Genomic DNA, 12,090 nt, shown 5'->3' on the forward strand with positions numbered 1-12,090 from the left:
AACCACACTGATAACCTCTGAGTCACAGGTCAGAGGTTAGAGCCATAGGTATTCAACCTTAACTGCACCAATTGCAGGGGGGCGTGTCCTAGCCTTCAGAGATCCTGATGTAAATCATGTAGGGTGGGCCCTGGGCGTGGGATTTTTTTAAGATCTCATGTATGCAAACAAGGCTGAGCACCACTGGATTATTGGTTTCTTAATATTCTTAAATTAAAACTGTAGAATCACTATCCAATAGAGTTAAAATTCTACATGCTTTATATCTATTTGTTGAAAGCAGTATGTTTGAAAAACACCATTTTATTTCTGTGATACTGTGATAAACATCTCAGGGACTTTGCTCAAGCTTGTGGCAAAATCAATCAAAAAAAAGGAAAGAACAAAGATAAAAAGTCACAAAATTTGCCTTAAGACTCTTGGTTTAAAACATGAAAAGAAAAATGTCAACTTCCTACTGTAGAAAAAAAAAAAAAAGCCAAATGTAATCTATGCTAGACAGATGGCTGGATATTCACAGATGAAAGTTAACCAAAGCATGCCTACAACCTTACAAATTCTACACCCACCCCTGCGTGGATTAGCTACCCTTTGGCTGGCTGTGCTTTATAGCTCTATTTATATTCCTTGATATTGCAGAAAGAATCAAACAAAGAATGTCTCAATTTATTATCTCCTGTGTGAGAGGGAAGAGGAAGAATATCAGAGGCTTCCTTTATTTACCAGAACTGCCTCAGCAACTATAAAACAATGTTCTATTCTATTGATATTATCTCCAAAACACTCCTACTTCCCTCCTCCACTTGAGGAAAATTTCAGCGTGCCAGAACATTATCTTCAAAGGGGCATGTTTATGTACCCTGGAGATAATGTCAATGCAATGGAATGTTGGCAAAGGATCATAACTCTAATTCCTCCATCAAATCAGCAGCAATATTTCTAAATTTAAAGGGAATTTAGAAACAGTAGGGAGAGGAACCCAAAAAAAGTCAAACAAAATATTCATAGCTAATGAACACACAAAACCTAGAACAATAATGACATAAAGAAACAAAGTTGTAATCTCCGGTATTACTGGATAGTGAAACAAAGTAGGTGTCTGACTTTGAACAGACCACACTTCCATTCATAGGTCTATAAATTATAGAAATATGTGCACATAAGCATGAAGAGATGGATAAAAGAACACTCAGAGAAGCACATTTTATGAGAGGTCCAAACTGTCCAGCAGTAAATACACTGTGCTATAGTCATACAATAGAAAATAAACAACGATGAAAATAAGCCACCCTGCATGCACCAACATAAATGACACTCAATAACGAGGTTGAGCAAAGAAGCCAGACACAAAATATAACATATTGTCTGCTTCCATTTATAGGAAGTTCAAAGACAGGCAAACCTGAACTTTAGTGTTCTCCACAAATCCAGGGGAGTGGTTTACCTTTGGGGAACAAAGGGAGTGGTCAGTGAACAGGATGGGATAGGATGGGGGCATCCAGGACACTGGCAACGTTCTCCTTCTTGATCTGGGTGGTAGCTTCCCCGATATCACATGGTGATAAGTCATTAAACTCTATATTCTTGTTTTTAGCACTTTTCTGTATATGCATAATGTTTAATTAAACCACCACCACCCCCGAAAACAAAACCACCTCTAAGCCTTCCTTCTCTACAGCCTACACAGTATACACCTAAACTTCCCTTGGGCTTCTCACCTTTGGGAAGCCTCTACTGATTCCCCAAGGCTCCTTCTATTTGCACTCCCACCATACCCTGTAGCTGCACTAAGTGTCTCATTGTACGATCCCCTTCTACTTAGGTCTCTGTTTATCCACGAGATTAAAAGAGGAGTCTGAGACAGTATCCTTTCATCTAAGCATCTATGGGTACCCGGCGCTTAGAATCCCCTAAATATTCCCTGGGTGAGTAAAAAGCATTTTAAGAACATTACAGATGCTTTTTCTTCACTAATTTTTGTCTTCTTAACTTTCTCTACAATTTCTATAGATAATATTCCATTCCAACACTGACGAAAGAAAAAATAATAACTAGATCAACCAACCATCAAAGGAAAAAAATAATAACTAGCTCATTTCAGCATGGGAGTTTTGAAGTCCTCTTACTTTTCACTGCAGATATTCCCTGACTTTACTGTGAACTGTAAGCAGAATTAAAACTCGGTTTTTTTTAAATTAAATGTTGAGCCAGCTGCTTCCCCAGAACCCAGAACTGCATTAAGAAATCATGATTAACTAGACTATGGCACAAGAACACAAGAATAAGTTGTAGAAATGAATCCTACTAACTGGATGACCTCATAGCCCTCCTACTTGTGCTTCCTCACATGTGCCAGGGCCCCAGAGGCCTGTGCCAATCAAACAAGCAGATTCAAATTAACGGATTCAAAAAAAAAAAAAAAAAAAAAAGAAAGAAAGAAGAAGAAAAAGAAAATTGTGCATGTTCCACCCCTCCTCAATCTTTTCAGACAACTTTTACGCCTTAGCACGGAATTGGGCCCTAACCTTTCAACTCATAAGGTACCTCAATTAGCCTGACTTTCATACGATCTTCAGAAGATAATAAAAGAAGGAAGTCAATCTTCTTAAACTGCCTGATTGCTTTCAGTACATTTCTGTTCTTAATTTTTCGCAAGCCCAATACTATGGTTCACAAAGTGCTTCATAAACCAAAGCCAAGAAAAGAACTTTGTAAACAGTCTTCTGTCCTCCAGTTCAAAGCAAGAGGCAATGAGACTTCCAAATGGTAGTGGCCATTCTGGCCTCTGAAGTCAGACTGTGAAGTGTTTTGTTTCTTTCTCCATCCCGCTCTCCTCTCACACAGACACAGACGCTAATACATAGCAGGAAGGAAAGTAAAGAGATATGTATGCCCACCTGTAGCCCAGTCCTTGGATCAGCTTACTTCCCAGCCGGTCCTGGATCATTTGTATGGTTCCTTGTAAGAGGCTTTTGACTGCTGAATCTCCAACAGCTATGGCAACAATCCGTCCTGGATCCTGGTCTCTCAGGAATTTCTGAAGTCGCCTACTTTCATTGTGGTATTCATGGGTATCAAACCTCTCAATTTCCAAAATTTTGGCTGTGTCTTGGTCAATGACCCTCACATTGAGGCCCCTGGAAAAGTCCTTTTCAAAGGCATGGGAGCCAAAGGTCAAGCCTGAGGAATTCAGAGTTCTCACCAACAGCGTCCATGATGCCTTCTGTGCCCCATGTAATTCCAGTGTCCCGCCGGCTTCCACACCAATAAATTTTTTGCCAAATGTTGGCATACTTTCACCTTCATCTGACTTGCCATACAAGGCAATTGTCGCTTTGGATTTATAGCGGCAATTTTCTGCTCCAATATGAAGCGCCCCACCATCCTTGATCAGGATGTAACGAGTCCTCAAAGTAATATTTCTGGATCCATCTTTATCGTCCCCAAATACAAGCAGTCCTGCAGGGAATAACGCTAAGTAAGCCAACTTCTGAAACATCTTTCTGAGGTACAGAGAAATAAATTTCATCTTAAGAGGGGAAAAAAGCACTTCCGCAGTTAAGTTGGGAAAAAGAATTTACTAGAAGTCTGCTTAGAAAATTGAACCTGTTTTCAAAACATATTAAAGGAAGAAATGGAGAGTTCATATCTCAACGCCCATGTGTATGAATTTCAATCCATTCACTTTAAAGGGACATAATTTCTAGAAAAATATCGAAGACTCTACAAATCTGAATCTCATTTTCACATATGTTAATCCACATTAACTCTCTCATCACTCTCCATAGTTGTAACAAAGATTTAGCTATGAGAGATGACCTTCTGGAACTATTTCCTTTTCTATAAATCAAGGGTCTTGACTTGAGTGATTTCTAAGGCCCTTCCAGCTCTTGAATTCTACTGTTCTACCTTAGGAACTTTTCCTGTCTCCATGGTTAGAGTGACACCACATCCGAAAAGCTAAGAATAGTTTTCTACATAAAGAACATCAAATGTTGCCCTGTAGTAAAGAGCAACCTTGCTGTTCCCATAGACAGGGACCACTACTTACCTCCATCCTTAATGACTATAGAGTTCACCGTGGCATCTGAGGTCAGGCGGAACATATCTCCCTCCTTGATAATAACTTGTTTTGCAGAATCTTGTCCTGGATCCCAGTTCCTGAGACGGGGGTTTTGATCTGGGCAATTCTCTATAAAACAATGCAACGTCGATATCCCATTAACCAACAATATGCAAAAATACCGTTAGCCAAATCCAAGTACTACCATCATTTATTGCAACCTGCAAGTAATGGGCTGACATATTTTAATTTCCTTCCATAAGGATGGAAGTCCCATCCATCCCACCAAGCAGAGATGTGTCAAATCCTTTACTTCCTCAAGACATAAAAAAGGTTTCACCACAAAACCAAGTCGCTATCCTCTAGTTTGGGTCAGAATCCACAAGGTGAAAACAGAGTTCGCCTGATCTACTCTGGAAATAAATCAACAGTAAGAGGCAAAACTCTGAATTGTTCTTGGACCCACTCTAGAAAGCAGTTTTAGAAAAGAAACTATGTTCACAACACACTGATATATAAAAAATAGAAATTGCTAACCAATATGTATATTAGGTCTTCCCAGGTTCCTTCCTACGCACAGTGAATCATAAAGTAGGTGATAATAGCATTTCTTTCATTCCAAAGGCAGCCGCTGATAAACATCACTATCTTCAGACATGTACACTTTCCCAACAAAGCTGCAAGAGGCAAATGGCCAAAGACATGACTTCTCATTTTCAGAGACGAGGAAACGGCAGATTAGAGAAGCCAAACCCTAGATTACTCAGCAAGTTGAGTGATATGGAAGTTCCCCTTTAAGAAATGAGGTTTACTTTCCTTGTAGCGTTTCTTTACTAGAATTAGAATTTTCCTCTTGAGGGACTTCCCTAGTGGTATAGTGGGTAACCCTTCGTGCTCCCAATGCAGGGGGACCGGGTTCGATCCCTGGTAGGTAAACTAGATCTCACATGCATGCCGCAACTTAAGAAGTCTGCAGGCAACTAAGACCTGGTGCTGCCAAAATAAATAAATTAATTAATTAAAAAAAAAAAAAAACAGATGTGTATAGTGTACATGGTATGTTAGTAACGTGTAAGATATGTTAAAAAAAAAAAAAAGACTTCCCTGGTGGTGCAGTGGTTAAGAATCCACCTGCCAATGTAGGGGACATGGGTTTGAGCCCTGGTCCAGGAAGATTCCACATGCAGCAGAGCAACTAAGCCTGTGTGCCACAACTACTGAGCCTGCGCTCTAGAGCCTGTGAGCCACAACTACTAAGCCCATGCACCACAACTACTGAAGCTCGTGAGCTGCAAATACTGAAGCCCGCGTGCTGCAACTACTGAAGCCCGTGTGCCTAGAGACCATGCTCCACAACGAGAAGCCACCTCAACGAGAAGCCTGCACACCCCAACAAAGAACAGCCCCCACTCGCCGCAGCTAGCGAAAGCCCACATAGCAACAAAGACCCAACGCAGCCAAAAATTAATTAATTAATTAATTTTAAAAAATAAAAAATAAATGGAGTGTTTAAAAAAAAGAATTTGCCTCTTGAATAGATGATGATGAAAACATAAAAGTATTTTGCATTGCCACAGCTATTTAATGCACGAGACATTTAGTTTCTGCTATAATTTGGAAGAAAAGAGGAAAAAAAATCACACCAATTTTGACCAACTAATGACCAGGTAGTTATTGAGGATCAATTTGTCCACTCTGGACTAGATAGTGTAAAATTTATAAAGTATATAATTTATAAAACTTAGAATGAGCTCACAGCCCTCAGAGCATATAACCTAGCTTGGGAGAAAAAGCCGCCATGTAAGAAATAATACTGAACAGTGTGGTAGTTACTTTAGATGCAAAAGAGCTCAGAGAAAGGAGGGGGCTAGAGTAACTAAGGCAGCTTCAATGGAGCAGATGACACTAGACATAGATCCCCAAAGGGTGGACAGTATTTAAATAAGAGGAGCATGAAGGGGAGATAAGAATACTAGAGATGCAAATATCCTTTACTATCCAAGTCCATTTGGTTGCTCATTTAGAATAGCAAGATACAGCCTACATTTAAACTAAGCAAATATAAGAACGGACAGGATATGCTTGCAAATCATATGAAGGTGGAAGGTATATGTTGGGGGATAATATGATAAAAAGTAGAGACACTGGGTACATCACAAAGATATAATTTTTTTTTTTTTTTTTTTTTTTGTGTGTGTGTGTGTGTGTGTGTGTGTGTGTGTGGTACGCGGGCCTCTCACTGTTGTGGCCTCTCCCGTTGTGGAGCACAGGCTCCGGACGCGCAGGCTCAGCGGCCATGGCTCATGGGCCCAGCCGCTCCGCGGCATGTGGGATCTTCCCGGACCGGGGCACGAACCCGTGTCCCCTGCATCGGCAGGCGGATTCTCAACCACTGCGCCACCAGGGAAGCCAAAGATATAATTTTTTATAGGAAGAAAATTGTGATTCCTCACTTTGAACTTGCACACCACTAATGCAAGCATCTATTTCTAAGCATTCATGTTGGCTCATGATTTCTCTTTGAGGTGATAATAACCACTACAGTTAAAATTAGTCCCACTAGTTAAGACCTTGGCAATTATTTCATGGAATTAGTTTTTCTCCTAGCAGTTTCATAATCATTGATATTTAATTCTGATAAATCAATGATCATCACTATTATACTAAGAATAATCCTTAAACTTTTATTCCCATCGAAGAAACAAAAAACGTCTTGAATTCATTCTGACTTAATACTGAGGATTTCTTGAGCTTTTCTTCTACCTCCCTCTCTACCCATAAAACATTTAGCTGGAATGCTCCATGATATCATAAGCAAATGTAGGCCCCAGGTAACAAGCACTGTACCCAGCTACAGAAGGAAATCCAGAAGGAATCTAAATCTCAAAAGATCTAGAGCCTACTATAGTAGTTATATAATTCCTCTTAATTGTTTATAATTATTCCCCAGGAAAGCATGCTTCATTAGAAATTTTTTATCACCAAAAATTCCAGTCTGCTTTTTTCCAGTAAAGTACACTTAATGAGAAAATATATAGTCTGCAGAAAGCATCAAAAATATAGCTTAGCTAGCCCCACCTTCTCAGCTACCCATTTGTTGAGCAGTGGATGCATTATCAAAGTTACATAACAGCAATAACCACAGTGAGGCTGATCCTGAAATATTTCAGCATACTAGATCTTTCCACTGATATTCTGCAAAATGTGAAACTAAATGATGTTGATTCAAGGAACCACATCAGCAATTCAATGTCTTAGCTGGAATATGAAAACATCAATTAAAGCCACAGATTTCAGCTCTAATTTTCCATAATCTAGCATCCCTTTACTGCAGATTACTTGGAAAGAATGAATCAACAGCAATGAATTTGGTTATTCCTCTGGAGAAAAGGGGAGAGAAAGTCAATGCTATGTGCAATGGAAAGCAGTGTTGCAAGTTCTTTATGTGGTCTACTGGCTTGGCCAACAAAGATGTTAAATGAACGTCTCTATTACTTTAGGCCTATTTTCTTAGAAGTGTTGACATTACCTCCCCCCAAAACCTTAAAGTCTATAAGACCCCTAAATCACCCATGAAAACTAAATAAACTAATACTTCTAAGTCTTATAACTGGTAAAATGCTTCTCAGACATTATACCCATTTAAGGAGGTACTAATTCAACAAAAATCTGTTGCAGACTATAAAAAAAATATGCAGACCAGTGGCCTGGTCTGCTTTTTCCACAGTGCTGAGCCCTTTGATTTTCAGAGAGATGGATACGGTATATTATGAGGCCATTCTGCATTGGTACTATACTGAGGCTGACTGACAATAAACTCTTCAAAATCATTCAAAGTACTGCTATATTACCAACTTGAAAAGCAAAGGCCATTTAAGAAATTAAAATCTCCCTAAATGATGTTTAACTATGAAGACAAGTGTATCAGAACTTATACCAACTAATGGATGTTTTTCTTTAAGGATATGTCTTGTTCCTCAAAAATATTGGAAGCCTCTCTTTTGGAACTGTCTCCTCAACTGGTTTCAAATGGCAGAACACAAATCTTATCACTTTCTCTCTTTTTTCAATTAAATATACTTCATCACTGCATTTAGTAATTTTTATTACTAAAAACTTGTGTCAGTCTGAAAATCATACCTACCACAAAAGATGAAATTGTGCTACCACAGGATTTCACAAAAGACTCTTAAAATTACTATTTTGAAAAGAAATGCTCCAAGAAAGTCTTGAGCCCTGGGACAGAGTGGGAAAATGGAAAGGAAGAGCAATCCTTTAATTTTATCATTTCCAGTGGATTCCTTTAACAATTGCTCTCATTCATAAGAAGATACACCTCATATTATCTAATTATATATTAGTAAGCTAGAGCCAAGTTAAAATAACAAAAGACTTTTCAGAATTTATTCTATTTCCTTCCCTTCTTTCTTCTCCTAGAATGGGTTCTGTATGCACACATACGCACTTACCATCTGGAGCATATTTTGAGGATATTCCTAAAATGATTGCAAGTGCAACAAAAAATGAAAAACTAGTAATAGCAAAGCAAATGAAAGTATTTTTGTGCCTCTTCTGCTTTCGGCTTTCTCTCTGGGCTTGTTGTTCCTCAGATGAGAAAGCAAAGGTGGCCCGGGCTTCCGGTCTGGTAGAGGTAAATTTGGCTGAAGCTTGGCTCTTTGGAGGAGGAGGGGGACGCAGTGGGACAACCTTCCCTGGAACATAGCCAGATGAGCGATGGCTGTTTCCATTCTGAGGTTGCAGGAAAGCAGGGGAGTTGCCCCTGGAATTAGTGGCATGCATGATATACTGTCACTGTGAAAAGAAAAGAAAATTAAGGCTCAGAAATGTGAGAATTGTAATGGCTTTTTTTTAGTATTGTGGTAAATATACATAACATGAAGCTTACCATTTTAACCATTTTTAAACGTAAAATCAGTGGCATTAAGCACATTCACAATGTTGTACAACCATTACAACCATCCATTTCCACAACATTTGCATCATCCCAAACAGAAACTCTATAGCCATTAAGCAATAACATTCCCCCCTTCTCCCCAGTCCCTGGTAACCACTGTAATGACTTTTTGAAAATATCAAGTCAGCTTACATCCTGGTATAATAAACTGTCAACAATCACCTTCACTAATCGTCTTCTAATGCCATGGCTCTTCCACCCTGCACATTATAATCACCCACTAACGTTAATGCCCAGTGCCACACTCCCAAAATTAAGTCAGGAGCCAAGCATCTGTATCTTTTAAATGCCCCCCAAGTGACACTAATGAGCATCTAGTTTGAGAGCCACTGTTCTGTGGCAACTGTTCTCAATTGTGCATAAGAATCACCAGGGAATCTTGTTAAAAATGTAGATTCCCAGGCTTTCCACTCCAGTGATTCTGGCTCAATTGGTGGAAAGAGTGCCCTGGAGTTCACATTTTTAAAATGTACCTTGGTGACACTGAAGCAGGTGGTCACACCTTGAGTATCATTACCGTAAATCTCTTCAAATTGAAGTTAGAGTCCATGTGTCATATGAGGACCATACGTTGGCCCTAACAAGTTCCAGTAGGCAAGCATGCATGTTTAGGTGTCTAATTTTTCCACAAAATTTATCTCCTTGAAAAGCAACTGAACTATTTTTAACCATGTTATCACTTAACAGACTGTGAATTCATTTAATGAGAAAGTCTATATTATTTCTTTAAATCCTCAAATTTTGTTTAAAAAATAGTAGCATTCAAAGATTATGGTTAAGATGATTTTTAAAAAGAGCTAACATTCATAGAGCACTTATTGCCAGGCCCTGTTCTAAACACCTTACGTGTGTTAACTCATCTAATACATTTAATTTGTCGTATTCATCTAACACGACAAATCTATGAGTAGGTGCCATTATCCCCATTTTACATATGAGAAAACTGAGGACTAGAAAAGTTGATTCGCTAGTTTACAGAGAACCAGGACTTGAACCCAAGAATTTTGAATCTAGAGTTCAGGCTCGTAACAGTTACACTCATGTATCTTCCAAAACAATTGAGAGGCAATAATTTCAAAGAATCAATTCTGAAAGGGTATAACTAGAACTGTGTTGAATCTGAAAGGGCACCTTAATATTCTCAGAACTTCTTCATGCAGAAGTTTACCAGACTCTACATGATTCCTTCTTATCTAAGAGAAGCTGACATACACACAAAACGGCAGTCCTTTTTACTTTCTATACTCGTTATAGTAAACATTTACCAGTGTTCAAATAAAAGAATAAGTTTTGAATGAAACCTTACTCTGTAACTTTGCCAAGTTAAAGAAAGAGAGGGAGGCTAGGAGGTAGGGAGGGAGAAAAAGAGAAAGAATGGAAGGAAGGAAGGAAGGAAGGAAGGAAGGAAGGAAGGAAGGAAGGAAGGAAGGAAGGGAGGGAGGGAGGGAGGGAGGGAGGGAGGGAAAGAGGGAGGGAGGGAGGGAAAGAGGGAGGGAGGGAGGGAAAGAAGCACTGTCATTTAATGTTCTTACTGCAGCAACTGTGGATAAATAAGAAACATGACATTCATTACTTCCCTTCCTTAACAACTGCAGCATCTCAGAGTCACCTGACTTCATTTAATACTCTTATAATTAATCCCCCTCACCTTCTGCCAAAACAACAAAAAAGGGTACTTCCAAACTACTCTGAACTACAGCAAATCCATTAAACACAAAATGTGGCCATTAAAGAAGCCACAAATAAGTGTTCCCAGGACCCAAACGACCTGGAAATTAATGCGGACAGAAAGGGAATCTAATTAGGAATTGATGCTGATTTTACATGGGGCAAAGAACATTCTCAGAGTGTGTCTGTCAAAAACACTTGCTTTGTGGGGCTTGATTTCTGAACAAAAGTCATTATTTAGATGACGCTTAAGCTCTATGACAAAGGGAGAACAACATGATCGAAGGTGCTGTTGAAGAAACTGCTGTATGTGTCAAGCAGCAGACCAAAATAATAGATATATCCTGCTGGAACAAATGAGAGAGTATGACAAAGACCCCTTTATGATCATCTATTAACGAAGAAAGGACTAAACTAGATACTCTTGAGTGCCAGGCTCACCAGGGTGAGAGGAGAATCAGACTATAATCTCCTCTGAAAGGGAGTGGAAATCTTTTGTTTGAAGCTGAAATCACTTGATACTTCATTGTTTCAGGGTGAGAAAGGTTGTTATTACTTAACAGCCTGGAGGTCCCTTTTGTGGGAGATAATGTCTCCAGATGTACCCAAAACAACAGAAAAAAAGGCAGTGAGAGCCTAAATGAACTCACCATCCCACTGGGAAAAATATTTGTCTTCACATTCACAAAATGGTATCCTAACATGAAAATTCAGATGGTGCCTGCCACAAACTAACATGATCAATAAATCAAAAATAATCATGGTATGTTTTCCCCACAACCCTTCTGCAAAACTGTATATATTTTTTCTATATATTATGAGTCCATTAGCTCTATTTTACTGAAAAACATGTAAATACATAAGCAACAAATACAATCATTATTTTCCTAAGTAACACATTATTGAAACTATGTTAGAATAAATTTACAAGAAAGTAATAATATGCAGATTTTCCTCGCAATTTATTACAATTTTTTAATAAGACATAAATACATTGCTTTAGGATTTCACTTTACATTTAAGAGCTTGCTTTAGTAGTATTATAAATCAATTATTTTAAAATATATTGATTGCTAGCTAGATTTCAATTATTCATGGGGAAAAACTGTCATTTCACTCATTCAATAAGCAATTGCGAGCTCTTACTGTCATTAGAGAATTGTGGTAGGGACTATGGGGGATAAAGATAAAAGATATACAGCATCCCCAAGAAATGCAATTCCTAAATTCAATTTTATTATTTATTCATTTTTAATTATTCCAAGTATTTATTTTAACAGTATTTGTGTCAATGAAATAGTATAAAAAGTTAAACAGGGCTTCCCTGGTGGCGCAGTGGTTGAGAGTCCACCTGCCAATGCAGGGGCCACGGGTTCGTGCCCCG

The 12,090-nt window shown here is 38.7% G+C and overlaps 1 protein-coding gene across 6 annotated transcripts in view; it reads right to left on the reverse strand.

Moving 5' to 3' along the window:
• The window catches only part of CEMIP2 (cell migration inducing hyaluronidase 2), a 79,086-nt gene that overhangs the window by 53,391 nt on the left and 13,605 nt on the right, over window positions 1–12,090 (reverse strand). For all 6 annotated transcript variants that reach the window (XM_059072702.2, XM_067039575.1, XM_067039576.1 and 3 more), the window contains 3 exons: window positions 8,533–8,875; window positions 4,052–4,192; window positions 2,898–3,459 (listed from right to left, as the gene is read on the reverse strand). In XM_059072702.2, the coding sequence (XP_058928685.1) occupies window positions 2,898–3,459; window positions 4,052–4,192; window positions 8,533–8,863 (1,034 nt within the window). In that variant the 5' untranslated portion in view covers window positions 8,864–8,875. The remainder of the gene's footprint in view (window positions 1–2,897; window positions 3,460–4,051; window positions 4,193–8,532; window positions 8,876–12,090) is intronic.

The sequence above is a fragment of the Kogia breviceps genome, chromosome 8, assembly GCF_026419965.1.
Source record: "Kogia breviceps isolate mKogBre1 chromosome 8, mKogBre1 haplotype 1, whole genome shotgun sequence".
In the NCBI taxonomy this organism is placed as follows: Eukaryota; Metazoa; Chordata; class Mammalia; order Artiodactyla; family Physeteridae; genus Kogia; species Kogia breviceps.